This window comes from Lepidochelys kempii, chromosome 12, assembly GCF_965140285.1.
Source record: "Lepidochelys kempii isolate rLepKem1 chromosome 12, rLepKem1.hap1, whole genome shotgun sequence".
Classification (NCBI taxonomy): domain Eukaryota; kingdom Metazoa; phylum Chordata; order Testudines; family Cheloniidae; genus Lepidochelys; species Lepidochelys kempii.
The window spans coordinates 3,887,820-3,913,770 of record NC_136391.1 but is presented as its reverse complement, the minus strand read 5'-3'; the positions used below and the strand labels follow the sequence as shown (position 1 = coordinate 3,913,770).

General features: G+C 51.5%; 1 protein-coding gene and 1 non-coding gene across 9 annotated transcripts in view; both read right to left on the bottom strand.

The window, feature by feature from the left end:
• Positions 1–25,951, bottom strand: part of VAC14 (VAC14 component of PIKFYVE complex) — a 202,864-nt gene that overhangs the window by 144,623 nt on the left and 32,290 nt on the right. For all 8 annotated transcript variants that reach the window (XM_073307160.2, XM_073307162.2, XM_073307167.2 and 5 more), the window contains 3 exons: positions 18,938–18,998; positions 9,105–9,249; positions 7,009–7,074 (listed from right to left, as the gene is read on the bottom strand). In XM_073307160.2, the coding sequence (XP_073163261.1) occupies positions 7,009–7,074; positions 9,105–9,249; positions 18,938–18,998 (272 nt within the window). The remainder of the gene's footprint in view (positions 1–7,008; positions 7,075–9,104; positions 9,250–18,937; positions 18,999–25,951) is intronic.
• Positions 23,783–23,853, bottom strand: TRNAG-GCC (transfer RNA glycine (anticodon GCC)). Its single transcript has one exon. It is a non-coding gene; the product is annotated as a tRNA-Gly (tRNA).

The window sequence follows — 25,951 nt, the reverse complement described above, 5'->3', positions numbered from 1 at the left end:
CATGTCGGACCACATAAGTATGTGCTGCCATGTGGCCCAGCAACCTGAGGCAGATCCAGGCAGTTGTGAGCAGGTGGGTTCTCACATGGGTGATAAGGTCCGACATGGCCTTGAACCGTGACTCTGGCAAAAAGGCCCTGGCCTGGGTAGAATCAAACACTGCCCCTATAAATTCTATCCACTGAACCAGAATAAGGGTTAATTTTTGCTCATTTATGGATAGGCCCAGATCCTAACAAGTGGCCCACAGACTGAGGCTGTGCTAAACCTGTGCCTGTGACCTGCTTCTGATGCGCCAGTCGTTGAGGTATGGGTAAATCTGTAGGTCTCAGGTAAGCAGCTATTACCATCATACATTTCATGAAGACCCTTGGGGAGGAAGAGAGGCCAAAGGGCAGTGCTGTAAACTGGTAATGATGTTGGCCCACTATGAAACAGAGGAATCTCCTGTGTCCATGGAAAATAGATATGTGAAAATAGGCGTCCTTTAAATCGAGGGCGGCGTACCAGTCTCCTGGATTCAGAGAGGGGATGGAGGAGGCCAGGAAGACCATGCAGAACTTCAACTTCTTGAGATATTTGTTGAGGTGATGCAAGTCTAGGATGGGTCTGAAGCCTCCTTTGGCCTTTAGGGTTAGGAAGTATCAAGAACAAAATCCCTTCCCCCTCATATCTTGAGGAACTTTTTTTTTTTTTTTTACGGCCCCTATCCATAGGAGGGTCTCCACCTTCTTGATGAGAAGTCACTCGTGAGAAGGGTCCCTGAAGAGGGACAGGGAAGGGGGTAGAAGGGGGAGGAAAACTATAGGGTGTCCCCAGATGCTGTGGTGTGGAGCACCCAGTGGTCTGAAGTAATTTGGGCCCATGCAGCAAGGAACGGGGATAACTGGTTCAAAAATAAAAGTAGGGCTGGATCCAGGTGCAAGTCCAGTGCGTTGCCCTCAGGCGCACCATCAACTTGACTGCTGCAGACCACCTTGGTGGCGAAGGGGGCCCGGCTGAGGGGCCGAGGAAGATGTGGCAGAGTGATGGTGTTTATAACCCATCTCTTCTCCCGGAGGTGCTCTGCCGAGACAGGACTGAGCATCCAGGCGATAGCAGAGAGGCCGGAACTGCCTCCTAGAGGCCTGAGGTGCGTACAACCTGAGGAAGAGCAAGGTGGCCCTCGAGCCCTTCAGCCTAGTATCTCTCTCTGCTGCTAAAAAGGGTGTTGCCCTTGAAGGGGAGCTCCTGGATCAAGAGTTGGACCTCGTTCAATAGCCTACAGGACTGTAGCCACGAACTGCATCTCATAGCAATGGCAGACACCACCGGCTGTGCTGCAGAGTCAGCTGCGTCCAGCGCCGCTTGGAGAGAGGCCCTGGCCACCGCTCTGCTCTCTTCCAAGATTGCTGAGAATTTGTGCCTTGCCTCCTGGGTTAGAGAGTCTGAACTTGGCCATTGAGTCCCAGTGTTGTAACTGTACCATCCCAGCAGTGCCTGCTGATACGTAACTGTGGACTGGCTGTAGAAAACTTTTCTTCCAAAAAGTTTTTTAGCATCCTTGTTTTTAGAGGTTGTGCTAGATTGCCTATCTGTCCCATTCATTGGCAACTGATTTAGTTGGGGATTGGTCCTGCTTTGAGCAGGAGGTTGGACTAGACCTCCTGAAGTCCCTTCCAACCCTGATATTCTATGAACCAAGACCACCGGTGACCTGGGGGAGGGTGGGAATACATGTACTTGAACCCTTGGGCTGGGACACGGTACTTTTTCTCTGCCCTCTTTGATGGTGTTTGCCACAGTGCTCTGACAAGTTTCAGCACCCAGTCATACGCTGGTAGGGCCACGTTTGATGGGGCCACCGCAGCCAAAATATCAGACAGGCTGCCAGATGGCTCCTTGAGCTCCTCGATCTCCAGACCCAGGTTGGAGGCCACCCTCTCCAGGAGCTCCTGGTGGACACAGAAATCATCAGGCAGCAAAATGTTAGCTGGTCCAGCCACCGCCTGGCTGGGGGAAGAGGACAAGGAGGCAGCCACAGGCAGTGCGGCTGATTCTTCCTCGACCGCTGGTGCTGACTGCACAGATGCTGCTGGAATCTCGGTGCCGGGATCTGGTTCCGAGTCAGTTCCCGGTGCCGGTGGTGCCAGAGGCAAGGCTTGGGCCTTGGAAACTACCAAGGCGCCTGGATAGAATATGAGCCCAGCATGCGAGGGCACCCACAAGAAGTCCAATACACCCACTGATGTGGCCACTGGGCTAGGGACCGGAAGTCGGGCCTGCCACAGGCTCCAGCCCATAAGACCAGTGCCGGCGATGCCTCAGAGGTGTGGAAGGCTCACTCTCAGACCCCTAGGAGGACTCCTCCCTAGGAGACCAAAGTGGAGCTGAAGCGGGTGCATGCTGATAGCTGTGGCTGGCTAGAGAGCGGCACCACAGGGTCAGTGACTGGTGTCTCGGTGCCAGAGATGTACTTCATGGTACCAGGAGGGCAGAGACTGTGAGCGACAACATGGTGATGTGGAGTTCTGGGCTGGGAAAATGGGTGCCATGTCAGAGGTGCAGCTAGTGATCTCATTGCAGGTTTCTCTTTCAAGGGAACCACCTTTGAGGAGTCTGCCGAGGATGGGCCTGGGTATCAAGGCGTGGGTGGCACAGGGAGAGACATCAAGTCTCTTGTAGCCTGAAAGGCCTCCGGCTTTCAGGGAGCCAGGAAATGTTGCAGGCCCCGACCATGTCTGGGAGTTGGCGGTGGTTCCCAATTTCAGGGAAGGGACTGGAATGGGGGCAGGGAAGGGGGGGGTGGTACAATGATAAAACTGCAAGCTTTTAGATCAGTGGTTTCCCCAGCTTGCTACTGTATCTGCTGCTCTGGAGTTCCAGAAAGGAAATCACCTGCTCCAAATTCATTCCAGGTTATTCTTCTGTGTTACAGTGCCACTAACTCTGGGCTGCTCTGTCTCTGAATATCACCTGGCTGGCTCTGTTCTATGACTGCTTTCAGCAGGATTCTGAGAGCTGGGTCAGGGTTGGGAGAGGGAAAGAAGAGTTGAGACACAAAGATGATTCACAGAAAACTGAAGTGCGTTCTCAGGTACTGGGCTCTGCCCTGAGGGGAACACCTGGTCTGGCAAATCCGGTTCATAAGTCAAACTCGTGGGGGGTGAACAACATATAACATGATCAACTCCTACCTCACTGTCTCATCAAGTGCATTTCTTCCCTTCCTCTGGGACAGCTCATTTGGGAACAGTGCAGGGAGCGATTCAGGAGGACTGGGCTGCTGCAGTAAGGCATTAAATACTGTATAGACACCTTGCTCTACTATAGGTAGTGTTTAAGGCTGGCATCGAGACACACTAGCATGATCTTGCTGATCCTCGGAAGCCAGACGTCCCTTCAGCTCCAGCCCAGCATAGGACGATCACTCCAAATCAGCTTGAGGTTATGCTAGTAGGTCAACCTCTAATCACCTGGAGGATCAGCGGCTAGCACTGCTGCTCCCTCTTCGAGGGGGCAAGTACCCCCAGGGGAGGAAACACTGCACTCCAGTGTGTCACACTGCAGGACAACAGGCCACCTTCCCCAGGGACTTGTGAGGCACAGGAAGAATTATCACGCTTCTAGCCAGTACAAGGCTGGACTGTGCATTTGATGTTGCACTGCACGGTGTGTGGAGCCTTATAAACAAAAGGTGCCAGATTCCTGCCCCCATGGCCTTAGAACACACTGGAGAGGTGAAAGTGAATGTTACGATGCGGGCGTACTTAGAAACCCCCAAGAATATCCTGGTAAGGCTCTGTGCGTCTGCTCCAGATCACCCATACGCTACAGACAAGTCATAGCTTACAAATGGCTGCTGTGAAATTGTCTAGAGCAGGGAGTAAACCTGAAGCAGCGGTTCTCCAACTGTGGGTCGGGACCCCAAAGTGGGTTGCGACCCCATTTTAATGGGGTCACCTGGGGTGGCTTAGACTTGCTGGGGCACAGGGCCAGGGCCAAAGCCTGAGGGCTTCAGTCCTGGGTGGTGGGGCGAAGGTTACAGGCGCCCTTGCCTGGGGCTGAAGTCCTTAAGCTTTGGCCCTACAGCCTGGGGCAGTGGGGCTTGGGGTCGTGTAGTAATTTTTGTTGTCAGAAGGGGGTTGCGGTGCAATGAAGTTTGAGACCCCCTGACCTAAAGAAAAAGCTACCCCGAGCCGCTATAGTGCTACCTGTGGCAGTGTCAGAAATTGAATCCTAATCCCTTACCTCCAGTCCTCACTGCAGTCACGTTCACAATCTCCTCCCTCTTCCCACCCCTCCAAAAAAGCTATTTCGGGCATTCCCATTTCCACTTTAGCAGGAAGCGAACAAAGCAGGTTAGGAGCCAGCTGAGCAGTGTTATTTAATGGACTGAATCTTCTACGGATTTCCTAAGTTAAAAACATTTACATAAATCGGCAGGATTAAATAAATCTTCAAATTACTTTTGAGCTGATCCCAGTTACGTCACATGAAGGAAATGCATCACCGGGGTCCTTTCTGCATTGCTTATTTTTAAATACTAAAAAGAAACATAATTGTAACATGACTCATTGCAATTTCCTGCCAAACCAGAGTCTATCTGCAAGATATGGGCTTTCTAGAGCATTGCAAATGCAGATGGGATGCTTTGAAAACGCTTGCATCGTAAGCAGCAGGGTATGGAATGTGGCCATGCAGTCACTTGGATTTGCAAGTACAAATCATTCCCTTGATATTACTTATTTTCCCCATCTCTCAACAATCCCCTTAACCAAGGATTTATTCCAGGCTTGGCGACTTTGCCTTCCTAGTCATGCAGTCCAAAGCCGATATTTCATTATTTTCAATCCGCTGAGAAAGTCTAGCCTATGAGTCTACCAAAGACCACTAGTAGGGCTATGTGCATTAGGCATTTAACACCGGCTGCATTCCTGGCTTCTAACACAGCTAACATTAGCATCAGAAGTTAGGAACGCTATCGGCCTCTGATGGTAACTGCCAGATCTGCTAATGTCTAATGCAGGAAGGGCTTTATGAGTCACCTGATGAAGTAGTAAGGGGGAAGAGGTGAATGTTAGGGGCTGTGAGAATGGACCAGGGAAGGGTGATGCGGAGAAAAGAGAAGGAAGAGGAAATGGAGACGAGACAAGGAAAAGCCTACGTGCTCTCAGGAATGGGAGCATCTTGTTAGACAGGAAGCAAAGCAAAGTGCCTCCAGAATGCCATGCCAAGCACCAGGAAGTATCATAGAATATCAGGGTTGGAAGAGACCTCAGGAGGTCACCTAGTCCAATCCCCTGCTCAAAGCAGGACCAACACCAACTAAATCATCCCAGCCAGGGCTTTGTCAAGCCAGGCCTTAAAAACCTCTAAGGATGGAAGGTTTTGATGGGCAGCACCCAATTGCTGGGCCCAACGCAGGGAGCAAAGACTCGAGCATGCATGTTCCTTTTAGAATACTGACACCTACTTTGCTCATGGCAGAGACACTCTTGCTGATCAGTGAGAGGCTAATCCTGTCTTTCCCCAGCAATCAGAGAGACCCAGCAAATGCCAGGCAGAAGAGACCTCACACACTCCTGTTACAAGGTGCAGAGTCATCAATTCTGCAGCAGGAACAGCTCAAGAAGAATCGCTGGCAGACAAGAACAAAATATTCATCTGAAGATGTCAAAAGCGCATCACTCACCCAGGTTAAAATCCAAGCCCCCCCTGCCTTGAGGTAAATATTTCAATTTTACAGGCAAGAGCGAAGTGAAGCAAAGCATCTTTCCCAATGTCCCAGGGCATCAGCTTCAGAGTCAGAAATAGAACCCAGGAGTCCAACACCTAAGCCCCAGTTCTTACCACTGCAGGCAGTACTGCCAGCTGTTGTATTCCCTTGGCAGTAGCACGTTACCCTGGTATTTTGGTGTAGTTCTCTGCATTGCATGGCTCTAAGCCTAGAGCCTTATCCATTAAGCAACAACACGTAAGTGGAGACACCTGCCAAGGCAGGGCAAGGCCCTCCTTAGCTCTCCTAACTCTTGTTGCTAGTCAAAATCTCAGCACACCAGGCCAACACAACCCCAACACTGGCTGCAGCACACCAGCCAGGCCTAATCGCCCCACTCCCATGATCCCCCTCAGGCACAAATAACGAGGTAGTGTCTGATTTCTGAGCGAAAGGATATTGAAAGCAGCTTAATGTAACACTGAGTCTGACACAGATTGGTGAAATACTGGCTGCACCAGCTGAGAGCCAGGTACTGCATGTAGCCTATACCTGCACTGCCATGAAAGGTGTGTTTAACCACAGCACAACACACGAGCCACCCTGGTGGAGAGAAGGGACTGCAAGGCAGCCAGGCCAGGCCAACCATGGGCAAGAGAGTATAGGGTTGATTTCACCTAGCTACCTTGTGGTAAAAGCTGCAGGGCCTGGTCTCCACTAGGATATTGTGGTGGGCTAGCTACTGCACAAGAATTATCCTTCTGTAACACTTTATTTGGTTTCCACACTGCCCAGTAGAGTCAAGAAAGTAACCAACTGCAAATCAGGTGGAGCCCCTCCACCAAGGTTGGCCTTGTGCTGGGTGACTTGGGTCCTCTCCCCCAAACACAGGTCAGTAAAGGAGACAGCAGGGGTGCTCAAGCCCCCACCCACAATGGCCAGTCAGTAACAGATCAAGCTGGCCTTAACATCACCAGGCTTTGGCTCAGCAGCCCACTGAGGGGAGTAGGGAAGTTCACACACTAGAGTCACGGGGTTCATCCCAGGCTTGACTGTGGGAGTCTGAAATTACAGCTAGAGATGGGTTTGTCAGTAGACCCAGTGAGACAGCACTGGATTGGGTCACGTGCAGGGAACTCTCTGCAGCCACAAGGGCTAGACAATCCTGCAGAGCCAGAGAAGAGCTAATACAGCGAACTGGTGTGTTCCAACCTAGCTGCGCTGATCCAGGTTAGCCCAAAGGCTAAGATGAGAGCATGAGAGCTGGCAAGCACAGCCAAGGGGGTTTCTATATGAGGTGTAATACTCACCTCGTCTGACTCATCCGACAAGGTCCGCAGCAAAATGGGAAAGAGGCTGTCTGTATGCCGGAACATCTGAAACCAGAAAGACACATGGCCTCAGAGTCACACAGAGTCTGAAATATCCCCTCCCACACACCAGGAGCCATCCTCATCAGGGCAAAAGGCTAGTGCAGCTTTGCACGCATTTTTCAATTGTACTTGGAAAATCCCCCTCCCAGCTAGCTGGCAAGCTCTTCGAAGTAGGGAACAAAACAGTAGCTCTGCTGAAAGTATCAGTAGCAAACTTATTAGGCCAACAAGTACAATCCCGGGAGGACACACAGTTACTTGTTTGCTGAGCTGATTCCATACCTATCTAATGAGCAGGCAAATTTCTAGTGTGGGACACTGTCACTTTCCTACCCTTCCCAAGAGAGGAAAAGCCAGAAGAGACTTACAAGTGAAGAATTTCTTATTTAAACCATGGGTAGTTTTGGGGTGAATTTTTGGGCTCCTCTTTATGTGGAGCTGCAGCCACCATGGCATCAATTCAAATTCCACCTCCTGTCTGATTACACACATGGTTAATGAGACCTGATGTGCAAGAGGCAGTGTGAATGATGGCAGCTGCTCCCCCTAGAAAACTTATGACATGTCCTACAAGAACTGATCTGTTTTGGGAATGGTAGACAGCACCCCAGGGGAAGGAAGAGGGAGTTGCTTCCCCTCTACCTTCTCTTGGAAGAACCTCGCAATCTATAAAGGCCAAGTTCATTCCCTTCTCCTCCTCCAGAGGATTCTTGAAAACCTTGCCAAGACCTGATGTACACTAATACCCATGCATGGATCATACCCCAGATGTGCTTTAACTGCCGGCCAAGCTGTTCAGGATAGGGACTGTATCTGGTGACTTGGACACCTACCACCACAGAAGCCCTAATTCATCTATAGCACCACTTCCCAAGCACTCTCTCCCCTTGCAATGAGTCCACTGATAAAAGCTCAGCTACAGCAAGTCAGGAGCGACTGATCTAAAAGGTCCTTCCCAGGTGCTTCTCCAAATCTACTGACATTTCGCTCTTCCCCCTGACAGCTCGTCTAACAGGAAGAACCCCTGTGCCAAGTACTATGCCCGTTAGGCTGGCCTGCCTGCAGAGTCCTAGACAGTGTCCAATGGGAATAATGACCTGCAAAGGCAGTCGGAAGTTTCAGCTCTGATGGAAGAGCCCCAGAAACCACACACAGCTTTAAGGGAGAAACCAGCCCGGGTCTACCCCAGAGACGCTGTGCAGAGCAGAGTTTTCAGAGGCCTCTCGCTAGCAGTCCAGGCCCCACAACGGATCTACAGGGGTACCTATGGGAGGTCTACGGCAGCCTTCTCCTGAGAGGGAAGGCGGTGGCAAAGGACACGAGTCTGAAGGGCTAGGAGGGTGTGACAACTGTCAGCAGAACAGGTAACTTCTGAATGAACCCAAAGCTTGGTGTTTGATTCAGAAGCAGGGCAGAGGTTCAGCTTGGTTTTTATCCCTCAACCAGGAGCAGTGGTTTGCCTACCCACGCTATTAAGGGCCCTAATGTCAGAAGGGCTCATTTTGATGGAAGCCAGGGTATTGCTCATGTTTGTACGGACCATTTTCTGCAGTTAGATCCGCCTTCAATGCACTGCAGCCCAGCTAGGCTAGTGGCACCTTTAGAAAGAGCGCAGAAAGGCCCCCAACTGATTGTAAGCCTCAGGTTAATGGGCGCTGAGAACAAAGACTGTAGCTAGAGCCAAGTATGCAGCACTCTGCCAGAGTTACAACACCCCACTAGCTCCAGCCCTGCAGCTCATCCCCATGTCTGCCACTGCTAAACTGCAGCACCCCCATTACTCTAGCTCTGCAGCAGTTCCTTGCAATTGCAGCCAAGGGCTCCACCATACAGCTCTGCCAATGTACCTCCCCCCTACATGCAGTGCCCCCTGCTGGTCATAGAACATCGCTGAGGCACTGAGCCAGGACCACACACTGGCTTTGCAACAGACACAAGTGGTCAATGATAACCAGGCTGAGACCAAGGAGCTCCAACCCAGCTCCACAAAGGCAGCAGGCTATTGCACCAATTGTTTCACAAGCCAGACTTACCTTCCGTGGAGTCTTGATGTACAAGTGATAGAGCCATTTTAGGACTGCAATTCTGGTCATCATCCCGGTGGCTGTGTCGTGAAGGTGGCAGTCCAATACCTGCACTATCCCATCAAGGTTGAGGGTCACGGGGACCCGGTCAGTGCTGCACAGAAAACCAGGGGCGCAAAGACAGCAGTTGGTGGGCGCACGTGTCCCTGCGCTGCTCCAGCCCAGAAGCTTGGCCCCAGCACCCCCTCTTCCACAAATCAACTGGCAAGTGACCCCAGCTGCCTAGGCTTGCTGTCTTTCAGAGCTACACAAGAGCGAAGGAGCAATTTTACACAGTCCACAACTGACGAGAGCTGCTAAATTAATGGATTGGCTAACCAGGAACCCACTGCATGGAGGGGTGGCGGGGAAGAGAGAGGGATGGATGGATAGAACAAGCAGAGCCTGCGTATACCACTCAAATCAGATGGCCAGAGAACCTTTAGTATTGGGTTTATCATTCTGCTCCCCAAAGTCCTCTCCTCCCTAGGGCTGTTGTATCAGTGTTTGCAGCTCCTCTCTCGTTACATGTATTTCTACTCTGGGCATGAAGTGAAAGACTGAACAGTGCAATTCCATAGGCTAGAGGAGCACACACTTGCCCAGCCCCGCCGCAACATGCTACCCCTCCTACTTACTGTGACCCCAGGGATCAGGTGTGCCCGACAGCCTAGCTCCCAGCCCCTCACTCATCACTAGAAAAGCCTGGTTTGGCAGCTCTGCAGCCTGATGGGTTAAGCACTGGCTGAGGAGCTAAGAAACACAGGTTCAAGTCTTAGGTCTGTCTTATTGGAAGTAATATAAACCCCCAACCTGTATCTCCTGGGGGTTAGGAGGAAGCTTTCCTGGGGGTGGGTTGTCCCACAACTGCCTCTGTTACAGTTTCTTGAACCTTCCTGTAAAGCATCTGACAGGACACTGTACTTGAGGGAAAGCTGCTATTCTCTGAGCAGTTAGCGTGGCCCATTAATCTAGGTACATAAGGCCTTGATGACACAGGAGAATCTTGGAGGAACACGTCTGCAGAAACCCAAAGCTTTTCCTCCTCCCCCCCCTTTTCTTTTAAAGCCATAGCACCACAACCCTACTAAAGTCCTATTAGTGAGGGATTTCACACTAGGAAGCGGATGTGCTGGGAAGTGCTCTTCACTTCCCTGTCATACACTAACTGTTCCATCCCCATCTGAAAAGGGCATGGAAATACTCCTGTTGCCATGACCTAGAGGCCCAGCTATCTAAACACTAGAATGAGGATTCCTAGATATCATGATAGGTACATTAGGACAGGGGTGGGCAAACTTTTTGGCCCGAGGGCCACATCGGTGTTGCAAAACTGTACGGAAGGCCGGGTAAGGAAGGCTGCCCCTCCCAAACAGCCTTGCCCCCGCCCCCTATCCACCCCCTCCCACTTCCTGCCCCTGACTGCCCCCCTCAGAAGTACCGACCCATCTAACCCCCCTGCTCCTTGTCCCCTGACTGCCCCCCCAGGACCCCACCCCCTATCCAACCTCCTCTGCTCCCTGTCCCCTGACTGCCCCATCCCCTATCCACAAACCCCCCCCCCCCCCCCCCGGACTCCCATGCCTATCCAACCCCCCTGTTCCCTGTCCCCCCCACACAGAACCTCTGCCCATCCAACTGCCCCCTGACTGCCCCTCCCAGAACCCCAACTCATCCAACCCCTCCCACCCCCCCGCTCCCTGTCCCCTGACTGCCCCAACCCCTATCCAAACTCCTCCCCCCGGGACCCCATCTCCTATCCAACCACCCCCTACTGCCTGTCCTCTGACCACCACACCCCCGGAACCTCTGCCACATCCAACCGCCCCCTGTCCCCAACTGCCCCCGGGACTCCCTGCCCCTCATCCAACCCCCCTGCTCCCCACCCCTTACCATGCCTCTCAGAGCGGCAGGAGCTTGCAGCTCCGCTGCCCAGCTGGATCCAGCCATGCAGCCGCACTGCCTGGAAGGAGTGGCAGGTCAGAGCGCTGACGGCGCGGCGCGCTGAGGCTCTTGGGGAGGGGATGGGGGCTAGCCTGCTCAGCCAGGATGGTCCCGTGGGCCAAATGTGGCCTGCGGGCCATAGTTCGCCCACCTCTGTATTAGGAGAACCTAGCAGACAGCCTACTACTACGTTCCTTCAGCACTCTCCTCTGTTCCATAAAGCCTGCTCCTCCTACCCCCTGGATAACTTCTCCTACAGCCTGTCCCCACCTCACACTCCCCCAAAGGCCCTTTCAAGGGTTTTCTTGGTCGTCTTCACCAGCTTCTGCACTCATTCCCTCCAACCGCGTGAAGGCGGTTCCAAGCAAGCTGTTCTCGTCATCTCAGCCCCTTAGTCCAAAAGCACCTCCCCTTCATGATCTAGGCTCAGCTTATGACCTTTGGAATCAATTCTGTTGTTAAGTTATGGCAGATTCCACAGTGTCTCTGAAACGTGGTTCTAGTTCTATTCGATCAAGCCAGATTTCCACCAAGACTGAAGGTAGGGTCCCAGTCTGGTACTGACTCTACAAAATCCCTCTCAAATGTCCTTTGACCAGCCTACAGATGGTGTGGCTTAGTAGATTCTAAGGTTGTGGAAGACACGTTCTGTTTGCATTAGAGTACTCCAGGTATTCAGTGCACATTTCTACATGCTTAAGTAGCTGAACGTATCGATAGTCCTCCTGGGATTCTACCAAGGCCCACAGTCCTTTTTCAGTCAACAGTGAGACTGGTGATTGTTGTGGAAGAGTTTTTGAATGTTCACAATGCACTTTAGAGTGGTACCACTTTCTGTCCCAACAAGGCAACACACCCAGTGCCCACAGGTCAAATGTGCAGACCTCCTTTTCTCTGCATTCTTGAATAACATCTTCAGCAACTTAGACACAATACTGTGCAGTTTCTCAGACACAGAACCGGCGGCGGGAAGCAGGAACACCTTCCCCCCTGCCTGAATGCTTGTAGCCATTGGAGGGCCATCTCTCACATTCTGCTCACCATATTCCATTAATGCCAACACTGGTTTTTCAGTTGCTACTTTGATTTTGCTTCTCCATTTGCAGCCTGGGAACCTGCAAGTTAAGTGTCTAGAGAAGTATAGCCAGGGCAAAGCGCTTAATGGCTCATTCTAGGGTATGTTAAGAAAAGAAGAAGGGTATGCTAAGACAAAGAAAAAGGCAGCCAAAACTTCCTGAACAAGCTGTTCTAAAGTGCATTTCTCTCTCTTGCTTGCACGTGTGCGGATTTACCATCCTGATACAGACACCCACAATGGGGGAGAAGGAATCTTTCTAACATGCTCCCCCCACTTCTAAAAAGTTATGGACTTTCAGCATCTGCACCTGGCGGCGGGGGAGGGCGGGCAACATTGAAGCCAAGGTCAGACAGTAAAGAACGGAGCTGCTTGCAACACCGGTATTGAATCAGGAGTCTGTTTTCTTCCTCTCACTTTGTTTTCTTGGGAGGGGGGCCTATACCCAGCAGAAGGCAGTAAGAACTGAGCCTCATTACTTTCAGCTGAGCTTCACTTCCCTGTATAAAGCCAAGCGGCTACTGACTTCAGGAGTAGTAAAGCCTGTAAATCATTAGGACATTTTAGTAAATCATTCAGCTCCCCCCCACCACACTCCTCACCAGAGCAGAAGTTGAAACGGCCTTCCACGAACGCAGAGAAGACGCAAACCGAGTAGGACTTACGGAAACAGCTTTCACGGATTCATTCCATCCCAGGCCATTCTGAAAGCAGCTTTTCTAAGAGCAGCCTCACCACTATCTGCTCCTCACAGATGGCTTGAAGAGCCTCTGCCTTTGCAGCTCAGAGTGCTCCAATAAGCACCGTCAAAGTCTTTGTGCTCTGGCGGGTGCAGGCCGTATTCGCCGGCACAGGGCAATACCGAGTCTCTCAACATTCTACTGTAATGGGTCTCCTGAGCTGGAACTCGGGGTGACAGACAGGAACACGCGCACTGTGCTCTGTTCAACAGCGTATGCACCTTGCTGGGTTTCCTTTGATTAGTCTTACAATAGTTTTTTCATTTCAATCACCTTTTCCCCTTCCTTTCTTGCCTTGAGCGGAGTCCTTCATGTTTTTCACTCTCCCTTCTCTGTACACATCTCTCAAACCCTAGCCCCCGCTCTCTCCCCAACCATTCCGTTTCTAACCCCACCTCCATGGAACTCTGTAGCAAGATTAGACAAGACCCCATCCACCCCTGGAAGGAGATCACCCCAGTCCCTGTTTAGGGGATGGGAATTTTTTTTATTTTATTTTTTTTTTAAATCTTCCTTCCACAGAGGCCATGGACAGCGAATACTGGGGCCAGTGGACACCTGCCCCAAGAAGTGGGGTGTATTGAGGGCTTCACTCGCTGTTTGTCTCTGGGTTCCTGGATTCCTTCCTCTGCCTAACAGATAGGAGGGGAAGGGAGAGCCTGGAGTGCAGCAGCAATGATTGGAGGCGTATTTCAGCCCAGCACCAGTTTGAGGGTCACTGAGCCTCTGGCAGAGCGAGCAGGTGCGCTGGGCAACACGGCCTCGAACGCGGATAGCTACACTGCTGCCTTGCATTCTGCTGAGCTAGAGTCACTGCTCACAAGCAGAGCTGGCATGAGGAGTGAGCAGAGTCCAACTCAGTGCTCTGTGGCAGATGGCAGGGGTCCTGTCTCGCAGTCCAAGCTAGGGACTAGGCAAGAGCCAGGCTGCCTGACAGCCCAGTCTGCGTACACCTGTGCAAACAAGACGGCTGGGTGCTGTGCTGCCAATCACTCCCTTTCACAATCTAGGCATTCAAGTTGAGATTCCCGGCAAAGCGAATGCCGCAAGCAATCTCATGTTGTTGCTCCTCACTGCTAGGAGGCCTCAAAATCCGGAGCTGCACAGCAGCTTGATGGCAATGCACTAGGAGGGAGGGGCAGCTTTGGATGAACAGAGGAGATCTGGCAGCTGTAGTGATTGATGCTCTGTGACTGTCCAAGACTGAACCCTCCTGTAACAGCACGTGGCTGAGTTACGTCTGTATGAACACCCATAGCCACCTGGAACTGGCATCCCTGGAAGCTAAATGAATCCCTTGGAATTTCCTGCTGTGGGGCAGAGCCACGCTCATGCGGGATGGGGTAAGCTTGTCCAATGACCGTCAAACCCACTGCTAATTCCTGCCCGGCGTCTCCTGTTTCAAAAGGTTTAGGATAGCTCTGAAACAAGGCTCCCTGCAAATCCTGCTCTCTAACCTCCACTCAGCTGAGACACATCCACCGCCTCATTACTTCCGCTCTCTGAAGTAACCCTAGCCCCAATGGCGGATGTTATCTGCTTGGTACAGAAGGTTAATTATTTGTGATACTGTAGTGCCTAGGAGCCACAGTTGTGGACCAGGGCCCCACTGTGTTAGGTTCTGTGCACACACAATAGCAGATGGTCCCTGCCACAAGGAGCTAGACACACCCAGAGTGGGGGAAAGGGCAAAACAGAATAAGCTCAGTGCTGTTGTGTGTCACCAACAAGGGAGTTTTGCTTCTTCCATGCCAGTAATGGCTAAAAAACCAAAACAGCCTGATTAGTACTTCTACCAGACAGCAGCAGCACAGAGCTCAGCATGCAAGAGAAGAAAATGCCCATGGGAAGCCATTGTACTAGGGTTATAACAACGATTACCTTTGAGTTGGCTTTGCCTCAGGGCCTCAGTTTCCCCAGCTAGTCATTAAATGCCAGGAAGGGCCTCCTTACCCACTGTTAATATGTCCTTCCTTGATTTTTTGTGCATCTGTAGCACCCAGTGCACCCCAGCTTCAGGTCCTTGAAAACATCTAACAGGGGAAAATACAAGTAACTCTGCCCCTTTTAACCTCAAGAAGTGGGCTTTTACATAGGAATTGCTATTGTGGATCGGCCCATTAAATATGGGATAGTATTTCCTTCTCCAGAAGAAATACTTGACGCTCCCAAGGAGGGCAGTGGTGTACTGGGGGATGGGACACTCCAGGATTGGCTCACTGGTGAGTAGTTAACACTCTGCAGTGTAAATTAGTTTGTGTCAAAGCTGCCCAGTACTTCCTACATACCTGGGCCTGAAGCCATCCGCCTTCTGGAAACACTGCAGGATCTCTCCTCAGCAACACATCACCCCTGTCCTACACTCTATGGGAAGCCAGTGGAGAGTCCCCTTCAAGGTTTGTCTTCAAGGTGCTCAATACCTAGGGCCCAGGGTGTTCAAAGCTCCAGGATAAAGAGTGGTCAATATCTCCACTCCCCTGGTACAACAGAATTTCCTAGCACGTGGGTTGAACTCGTCTGCAGAGGACAGAGCACATTCTAGGGGGCCAGTCCCAGACTATGGATCAGACTCCCCCAGGAATTAAGTACCATGAGAAACCTTCCCACCTTGTACTCCAATGCAACCTGCCTTCTCAACAAACAAAGAGCAGCATGGACATCCGAAAACAAACAAAACCCTATCAAAACAAAACGTGCCACTGCGCACACACATCTCCCCGGGGAGAGGACGAGAGCAAGGGCAAGCCCCATGTGACGGTCACGTCACTTAATGCATGGATTGCACGGTGCTCAGATACGAGGAGGCTGCAGGTGGGATAAGAACCTAGGCAGCATTTTAAAAAGACATCCGGCTACACTATTCTAGAAGTCAGGAATGGGGGAGCCCTGTTAGATCACCCCATCCATCTGCCTGAGCTGATCTGCATCCCTTTGCAAGGCACTTCAGAGTAGGGGGCTAAGGCTCCAGATCCATCAGCATCAATGCTTCACTGGAACATGCATGACTGGATGGCTCACGAGACTGAAGGAGCCTTCTCTCTCTCTCAGCCATCAGCTTGTCTCCAACCCAGATGGAGAGTGACCAACAACAGTTCACATCCAGCCGCTGACTCAGTCCGTTTCCTAAAGGACAAAGGTCGACAGTGCGAGAGCAGCCATCACATCGACGCTCACTTTGGAGAGCCACAGAGGCCTTTGGCACAGAAACTGACCAACGCTCGCATCCATCTCTTCAGAATGTGGATGGGGTGCAATGGCAGGGTGTGGGGAAACTTGCCCCAGCACCGCCTGTGCTGTACTGGCCCTGTGGGTGGAGGCTGCTCATTTCCAGTATCACCGCACACTTCACCCGCACGATTTAAAGAAAAAAAAAAAGCTCCTGAGAAATCAGCTTGGCAGACCGTCCGCATCAGCAGTGAATGCTCTGCGCGAGTGGGCTCTGAAGCGACAGGCCATTAAACGAATTCTATTTAACATCTTACATGTAAAGTCCACTGATGAAACTTGCATCAGCGACAGCTTGGGTATAAAAAATTCAATGCACTATTAAAGGGACACAGTTCGGTGGCCTAGTACAGGGGTGGGGAAACTTTTTGGCCCGAGGGCCACATCTGGGTATGGAAATTGGATGGCAGGCCATGAATGCTCACGAAATTGGGGTTGGGGTGCAGGAGGGGGTGAGGGCTCTGGCTGGGGGTGCAGGCTCTGGGGTGGGGCCAGAAATGAGGAGTTCAGGGTGCAGGAGGAGACTCCAGGCTAGGGCAGCGGGTTGGAGGGGGGCGGGAGGGGTGAGAGCTCTGGCTGGGGGTGTAGGCTGTGGGGTGGGGCTGGGGATGAGGTATTTGGGGTGCAGGAGGGTGCTCCGGGCTGGAACCAAGAGGTTCGGAGAGCGGGAGGGGGATCAGGGCTGGGGCAGGGGGTTGGGGCACGGGAGAGGGTCGGGGGTGCAGGCTGTAGGCAGCACTTACCTCAAGCAGCTCCTGGAAGCAGCAGCATGTTCCTCCTCTGACTCCTACGCGGAGGCGCGGCCACGCCACAGCCAATGGGAGCTGCGGGGGCGGCACTTGGGAGGGGGGCAGCGCACGGAGCCACCTGGCTGCCCTTAAACATAGGAGTAGGAGTGGGGGGACATGAAGCTGCTTCCGGGAGCCGCAGCATGCATGCGTGGAGCGTCCCCTGACCCCGCTTGAGCAGGAGCTTGAAGGTCAGATTAAATTGGTTAGTGGGCCGGATGTGGACGTAGTTTCCCCACCCCTGGTCTAGTGGCTTGAGATCATGAGGAAACCCAGAGACGTGGGTTCTAATCCTAGCTCTGCTACTAATCTGTAGGGGGACCTTGGAAAAAAAAAGTCATGTAACCTCGCTACACTTCTTTTCCCCCCCTCCCGCCCACCCTCTGTGTCGACTTTGGTTGTAAACGCTTCAGAGCAGGGACTGTCTCTTACCACGTTTGTACAGCACCTAGCACAAGGGGTTCTGATATCAGGTGAGGTCTTTGGGTCTCCCATTATGCCAGTAATGATGGTGGACCCACTGCAGATCAGCCCATCAAATCTGGGATGGTATTCCCCTCTCCAGGAAAGATACCTGACACTCCAAAGGAAGGCAGTGATGCGCTGGGGGACAGGACACTCCAGGACTGGCCCACTGGTGAGTAGTTAACACTCTGCAGTATAAGGCTTTTATCATTAACTTGGTGCATTTGACAGCCCATTGGCTAGTCAGTTTCCAGGCTGTGTTACACACAGGGGAGAGATAAGGCTCAAAACTGCACACTGATAAGTACTTCACTTTAAGCAGGTGACAAGTCGCCAGTGACTTCTATGGCCACTGTTGTTGCACTTACGGTTAAGCACGTGTGTCTACTGACTCAGGGCCTAGGACTGTAAAGGCACAAAAACTAACAGGGGGACTCCAGCAGGTACAGTAACCCATGAGATGGGACTGTAGTTTGATTGTGTGCCTTTAAACTAGTGCAAAGGCATATTAACACCTGAGTTACAGTGACACTCTCTGGTGAGCTGGTGGTATTGAAGTCTATTCAGGTTTTACCCAAGCTTAAAACAAAGCCTTTCATTAAGCTGTGCACGCGCAAGGAATGCGGGACTGGATGTATTAACCGTCAGCTCCATACTAAGGGGCACCCCACGGAGAAACAACGAGCAGTCCTTGTGGCACCTGAGAAATTAACAAATTTATTTGGGCATAAGCTTTCATGGGCTTTTCATAGCCCACGAAAGCCTATGCCCAAATAAATTTGTTAGTCTCTAAGGTCCCACAAGGACTGCTCGTTGTTTTTGCTGATACAGACTAACACGGCTGCCCCTCTGAAACCTGACCCCACGCAGAGTTTCTGCAACTTCACCCCAGCTGTGCAGGACAGAAACGTACAGCAGCTATTCCCACTCTCTCTAGGTTCCTAGAGCAGCATCCATTGCTGGGGGGACCTCCTGGACGGAGCTGAGCTAACAAGACTCGCAATAGGCCAGTGATCTCCTTGGCTTCCCAAGCAGGCAGGGATACAGCTGAATTTACTTTGCCTTCTCCCCTCCTCTGGGAGGTCTCTGCGAATTGGGCTGGGAGCCTCCCCTTTTCAGTCATCAGGGTCTCATGCTGGGTGGAGTGAAGGGGGTGAGCAGGGAAGGCTGGGACAGGTGGGGTCGTGGTTCTGTCCATGGCGCGTTTGAAGCGCTGATTCCTTCACCCCCTGCAGAGAGCTCCTGCCTCACAAACGCCCACCCCTCCCTTGGGCATGCCAGCTCCCAGAAGGCCAAGTGTCTTGTTTTAGGGGCCCTCAAAAAGGAGTTTGGAGTCTCTAAGAGCACAGGAGTGGCACTGGTTAGAGCCAGAGCCTGCATGGCCAGGCCTCCCTCTGACAGCCTTGTCAGCACACATGTATTGGTCTGCTGCCCTTATTGCAGCCCTGACAACGCCCCTCCATCCTCACCCCGGCCAAGTCTCTCCCAGCCTCAACAAAAGGGAAAGGAGGTCTCACTGACCTGTATCCCACGCATGCCATTCTCAAGCAATAACCATTACTTTACCTGCTTGCATTGAAGACACTGGTGCTGCTGAGGCTGGAATTGCTGGAGGCTTCCAGGCAGCCTAGAGGAAGATCAAAGGAGCACTAGTTAGCTGCTTTGATGGGGCAGATTGAGACAGCGACTCCTACTCATCCCCCTGGCTGGAGAACACCGCAGTACCCTGTAGATCTGTGCAATGAAGACAGTCATTCAGGCCTCTGGAAGAGCTCACCCCCAGGTCCAACACCACACTGCAGCAGGCACTTTACATTAACATGGGTCCATACACAGACACTCTCTCCTGGTGCCCTCTAGTGAAGGAAGGTGGCCATGAGGATATTTTCACTAGGACAAGCTCAAGCTATAGCTCTCCAAGTCCACCTAGCATTTAGATATTACTCATCCACCTCAGCCCAGCCTTCCTCCCCCTTTAGCCCTGTGATACAGGAGGGCCAGGGAGCAGTGGGAGAGTGCTAGAGGGGAAATATACAAGCTCAAGGCTAATTAAGGCGTGGTTCCCTGTAGACTAGGGAAGGTGGCTGTAGGTTAATTGGAGCACCTGCAGTCAATTAAGGCCTTGTTAGGGTAGGCATCCCTAAGGAGATCCTGACAGACCAAGGGACTCCCTTCATGTTGAGAGTAAAGAAAGACTTATGTACCCTGCTCCACATCCAAACCTTGCGAACCTCAGTCTGTCATCCCCAAACAGATGGTCTGGTTGAGCGATTTAACCGAACTCTCAAGAGCATGATCCGAAAGGTGGTGGCCAAAGACTGGGATACCCTCCTCATATTGCAAACTTCAGGTATGGGAGAAGTTCCCCAAGCATCTACTGGATTCTCTCCCTTCGAGTTACTGTATGGACGCCACCCATGCGGCATATTAGACATCGCAAAGGAAGAATGGGAGGAACAACCCAACCTGGGGAAGAACATCATTACACATGTAGCCCAAATGAGAGAACGAATAGCCCAAGTGACCCCCATAGTACGAGAGCATTTGGAAAAAGCACGAGAGTCCCAACGAACCTACTACAATCGTCGGGCAAGAACACAAGAACTTCAACCAGGAGAACGGGTGCTGGTACCAACAACAGAAAGTAAGCTCCTGGCCAGCTGGCATGGACCCTATGAGATCGTGGAAGCTGTTGGGGAGGTGAATTATAAGGTGAAGCAGCCAGATCGCCAAAGGCCAGAGCAGATACACCATATCAACTTACTGAAACCCTAGCATGATCGGGAGACGTTCCTGGCTGTCCTGCCGGTTCAATCCCAGGCAGATGGCCCACAAGGGCAGGTAAAGATATCCCCAAATTAGCCCCAGAACAACATACAGAGGTTGTTGAAATGATCCAGAGGAACCAAGATGTGTTCTCCACACAACTAGGCCATACGATGCTGATCCAACACCACATAGTCACCTATCCTGGAGCAAGGGTGACAATAAAACCCTATTGCATACCAGAGGCAAAAAAGAGAGAAGAAATTAGGGCAGAAGTAAAGAAGATGCTGGAACTTGGGGGGGATTGAGGAATCTCACAGCCAGTGGTCCAGCCCTATTGTCTTGGTCCCCAAGCCTGACGGCAGCCTGAGGTTTTGTAACGACTTCCGGAAGTTAAATGAGGTATCCTAATTCGATGCCTACCCAATACCATGTATTGATGAGCTGGTGGATCAGTTAGGTTAAGGCCCGATACTTAACCACCTTGGATTTGACAAAAGGCTACTGGCAGATCCCCCTGGCTGAGGACGCCAAGGAAAAAACCACTGTCTCTACACCTGATGGCCTTTCCCAATATACCATCCTCCCTTTGGGGCTCCATGGGCAGATGGACAGATTACTTATGGACAGATTGCTTCGACCCCATGCCAAGTATGCTGTTGCCTATTTAGATGATGTGGTAATACATAGCCTTGACTGGGAGACGCACCTGGGGAAAGCGGAAGCAGTACTAGATGCTCTTAGACAGGCTGGCCTCACTGCTAACCTGTCCAAATGTGCAACAGGGTTAGCTGAGGCCAGAAACCTCGGGTATGTAGTCGGAAGGGGTCTGGTGAAGCCCCAATGGAACAAAGGGGAGGCAATACAGGAATAGCCTCGCCCAAGCTGCAAGAAGCAAGTCAGAGCATTCTTAGGGATAGTAGGGTACTATCGCCGGTTCATCCCTCACTTTGCCACAAGGGCGGCACCTCTGACAGACCTGATAACAGCTCGGGGCCTGGAGATAGTTAAGTGGACCGAAACGGCAGAAGAAGCTTTCACAGACCTAAGGATGGCCCTTTGCAGCCACCCGGTGCTCATAGCCCCAGATTTCAAAAAGGAATTCATCCTACAAACAGACGCCTCAGAGGTAGGACTTGGGGCTGTCCTTTCACAGACGGTGGGGGATGAGGAGCACCCAATCCTTTACCTTAGCCAAAGGCTCCAGCCCAGGGAACAACAGTACGCCGTAGTAGAAAAGGAATGGATATCGGTTAAATGGACCATGGAGATTCTACAGTACTACCTGCTGGGGCGGCGGTTCACCCTTGTGACAGACCATGCCCCACTCCAATGGATGCACACAAACAAGGAGAAGAATGCACGAGTGACTAGATGGTTTCTATCCCTACAACCTTTCCACTTCTGGATACAGCATAGTACCGGAAGCCAACAGGGCAACGCGGACAACCTGTCACGACAACACTGTCTCTCGTCCCAAGTAACCCAACCCCGCGGTGCTGAGCGGGGGGGAGAAGAGATGTGTGATACAGGAGGGCCAGGGAGCAGTGGGAGAGTGCTAGAGGAGAAATATACAAGCTCAAGGCTAATTAAGGCGTGGTTCCCTGTAGACTAGGGAAGGTAGCTGCAGGTTAATCGGAGCACCTGCAGTCAATTAAGGCCCTGTTAGGAACCTAATAAATCCCCCCTGCATCAGGCAGACATAGGAGGAGGAGGAAGGAAAAAGGACTGGAGCTTGGAGGTGTGTGGAGAGATTTGGAAGACCTGAGAACTGAAGGAAGGGAGACTCCCTTCCCCCCAGCATTTAAGGACCGAGGGTAACCCCACCTAAGGGGGATGAGGGTAAGAAACCCGCAGGAGTTGAGAGGGGCTGGGACTCGGAGCAAACCCAGACCCTTCCCCCGCTTCCCTCCTCTAACACCTTCCCAGGCTAGTAGCGAGGCCCTCGGCACCCCAGAGCAGGGGCAAAGGGTGGCATCTTAGCTCCCCGCCAAGCAAAGCGCAGGACCCACCAGACTAACATTGGCCACCTTGCCACAGCCCTTACATAAAAGGAACCCAGCTAGCACCATCAAGGCTTGCAAACTGGTTTCCTAACTTCAGAGGAAGAAATTCCAACCTTGCCCCAAAATTAAGTTAATGGAACTGAACTAGACGATCTGGTCACTTCCCCATCCAGTGACTGACTGGTATATCTGAGAACGGACATCTTGGGTCCCAGTCCAATTAGTAATGGGGCAGGGTGTCCAGTCGCAAACCATACCACCCCATCTGGCACTGACCAGTCCCTCCATTGACAGGCAAGGGAAGGCCTGAATGCCACACAGGCTGGCTTTCTCAGACCCAGAACTGGTCCCATTTGGGTCAGGGAACAGGCATGATAGGAAAGTTCATACTGTAGCTGGTCTGGGGGTGAACAAGGCCTCTGGCTGCAGGGCTCTTAACGCAGCACGTATCACTGGGAATTGCACTGGTTTTTAAGCCATTCAACAATAGGTGGGGAAGGGGAAATATTTTCCTCCCTACACACCTTCCAGCCCCACCCCCCGTTCCTGAACCCCTCTAGCTGCTACCTGGAATCTACTCCCGGTAATAGCCTAAGGAATTGTATGAGATACTGGTTACATCATGAAATGCAGATCCAAGTCAGAGTCTTCCCCACCCTGGCCAGATCTGCCTCTGTACAAGGAGCGGGTGATGTGAACACTGTTCATTCTGCTCCTGATCAGCTCAGAGTCACTGGAGAGCAGATTCTGCAGTGTCCAAGCCAGCACCCTGAGGGAGGGAGAGAGCAGCACCTGCTCTCCGATGGTTACAAAAGGCTGGCAGCCTGTCAACCAGCAACTGAAGCAGCAAAGCTGGTTGAAAACCTCAGCCTAGGAAGAGAAGTCTGGGGCTGTACGTTTCACACTGCAGTCCCACACCCCTCCAGATAGACTGGCTTACATTTCAAAAGGCTGCTCCTAGACTGGCCAGGAATCAAATGCCGGCGGCCTCCATGGCAAGCGAGAATTCTGCACCGAGCCACCAATATCCCGGCTGCAGGAAAGGCTGGACCAGTCATTTAAGGACTGAGCCCTGGTCTACACAACATTTAGATCGACCCAGTCACGGCACTCAGGGTGTGAAAAATTTACACCCCAAGGGCCGTACGTAAGCCAGCCTGACCCCGCTGTAGGTGCAGTTACGTCAGCGAAGGAATTCTTCCAGTGACTTTGCTCGGGCCACTTGGAGAAGTGGGATATTGACACTGATGGAAACCCCCCACCATCGACGTTGGGGCATCGCTGGCGCTCGGGTGGCAGAGCTGCAGATGTGCTTCCATAGCGCAGACAGGCCCAGAGTCCCAGGGACACCCCGGGCCAGGAACTGCTCCTCACATACACTGAAGCTGCTACGTCAGCAACTCAACACAGACCAGGCAAAGCGTGATCTAGTGAGAACACCGCAACATTGCAACACTAGAACTAGGGGCGATTCACAGGGGTTATACTTAATGTGAACGCTCCTCTCCCCATGGTGCTAGAAATGGGATTTACTCGGTTTCATATTTGTTAAGTCAGTCCCCTGGAAAGGGCTAACTAGGACAGAGGGTTAGGTTGGTGCATGGCAATCACTTTTAATTAAGAAAAAAAGCCTCGCTCTTGCATTGGCCGGGAATCGAACCCGGGCCTCCTGCGTGGCAGGTGAGAATTCTACCACTGAACCACCAATGCTACAGCTGGAAAAAACTGCTTCTCCAGCTGTTTTGTTCACACTGCACACCTGGTGAAAGTCAGGAAGTTTCTGGTTACAGCCCTGCTTTGGAAACATCTAAGAAAGTGCTGGGATGTGCCTTCCCCGCTGCAGCCCTGCAACCTCCCAGCAGGGATGCAGCCAGGGAAGGAAGCCTTGGGATATGCCAAGCCTGGGCCTCCAGTGCCAGGGCAGGGTGCAGCCTCCGTGAGCCATGCACATTTTAACTGAAAAAGAGCCACAGGCGGCTCGTGATCCACGGTTTGCCCACCCCTGCCATATACAAATGAAACTGCCAGCCCCTAAATCCCAGACGAGAGTGATCGCACTCCCATGTCTTTCATGGATTTTGCTATCTTGGCTACTAGGAGAATGATGTTGCCAGCTGTGAATGTGTGGCCTGAAAGCCCTGCATGCACTGGAAAAGTCATTTGTTTCTGACAGCAGTCATCTGCGTCAGTTTGTCCTGAGCCAATGGCAAAGAGGTAAAGTGAACTAAGTGAACCTATTTTCAACACCCCTGCAGAAAATGTGATTGAGAGTCAGTGGATGATCATGCTCGAGTGCAATCAAGACTGTTTGGGCAACAGACACACCACAGGGGACCTGTTGCTGATAGCCATTGTCAGCAATACATTAGGTCATTTTCTTAATGTAGATGCTACCTTAAAAGCAACTAGTATTCAAATTGGTGGTGAGGAGCCCTAGTCATGGACCCCACTGTGCTATGCATTGCACAAACATAACAAAAAGATGGTCACTGCCCCAGACCTCTAGGTGAGGAGGAGTTAACTGCTAAACACACTTCTGTGTCAACTGTTGGCCATAAGTAGGATAGCCCCTATAAATAACTTTTTGGGTGAAGATCAAGTCACATTTAAAAAGATCCTAAGGACCTACCAGGCAGTCACTTGACAGGAGACTTGTGAAGTACTGTTGCTCTTCTTATTAGCATTGTGATCACTTACATGGCCTCTTCCATGCTGCCCCAAAGACTCATTGACTCCTAGGATTAAGATAGAACTGGGAAATTCGCTACACAATGCCAGGTGTGATGCCATTGCCTGTGGTCACTCTGACACAACACAGTCTACTAAGGACAGTGGTCTCTCTGGAGTGGCCCCACAGGCAATGCCAGGCAGGGTCAGAGTGTGCACCCCGTCACATGCCAACGGAGATTTGAGGGCACGGTGTGCTGGGATGCTTTTGTCCATCCTGGCGACATGGCTGAGAAAGCATGCAATGCCACTTCAGGGTATGAGGAGTGACTGAAGGTAAGCTGGGTTTTTGCCAGATTGACATTTTGCGCAAAGGTCAAACCACTTTTTACTCAGGATTTGGTGCTGACAGCACACACAGAACACTGCTGGCTGCTCCAAGTCTACCTGTAGCAGGGTACAGGTTTTTGACCAGCATAGCAATATGGATAGTACACAGGTTTGATAGATCCTGAAATTTGGTAAATGTATGTAGGTTCCATCAACTTGATTGTAATTGGTTTCAACAATTCTTTAGATGCAGTTTTAATGTATTTCACCTGTGCTGTGATTCTTCAGGGCAGTTTGTTTTACAGTCTTTGTATTCTGAATGTTTCTTTCCTCTGTTTTTAAAATGTCAACAGAAACAGGAGAAACAGACTATGCAGCAGAAACAGTGACAGACTATGCATACTGCTGTCAAGTGTGCAAAGACAACAAAATGAAAAAAAGGAGGGAGGGTTATTCTCTAACCTTTCCTCACTTATCCTAGTTGTTACCAGACATGCCAAACTTGTGGGGAGACCACAGAAATTGGGCTTGGTTTTGGCTTAATTGGTTTGCGAGTTGCTTGTTGGCTAGTTTTTCGCTTGCAACTTGTTAGGCTTGTACATTGTTTGGCTTAAACCTTGTTTTTTTGATCAGCTCCCAGCAAGCAGGGGTGCACAGTGGGCCCCATCACAGTCCCAGACTGCACACTGGGGGGAATCTACTCAGAGTGTTGGCTTTTTCTTATCTTCAAAGAGGATTTATTTTCCAGGGTTGCTCTGCAAGAGAAACTCACAAACTGTACAGGGGGAGCCATGAAACTGACTAGACTACA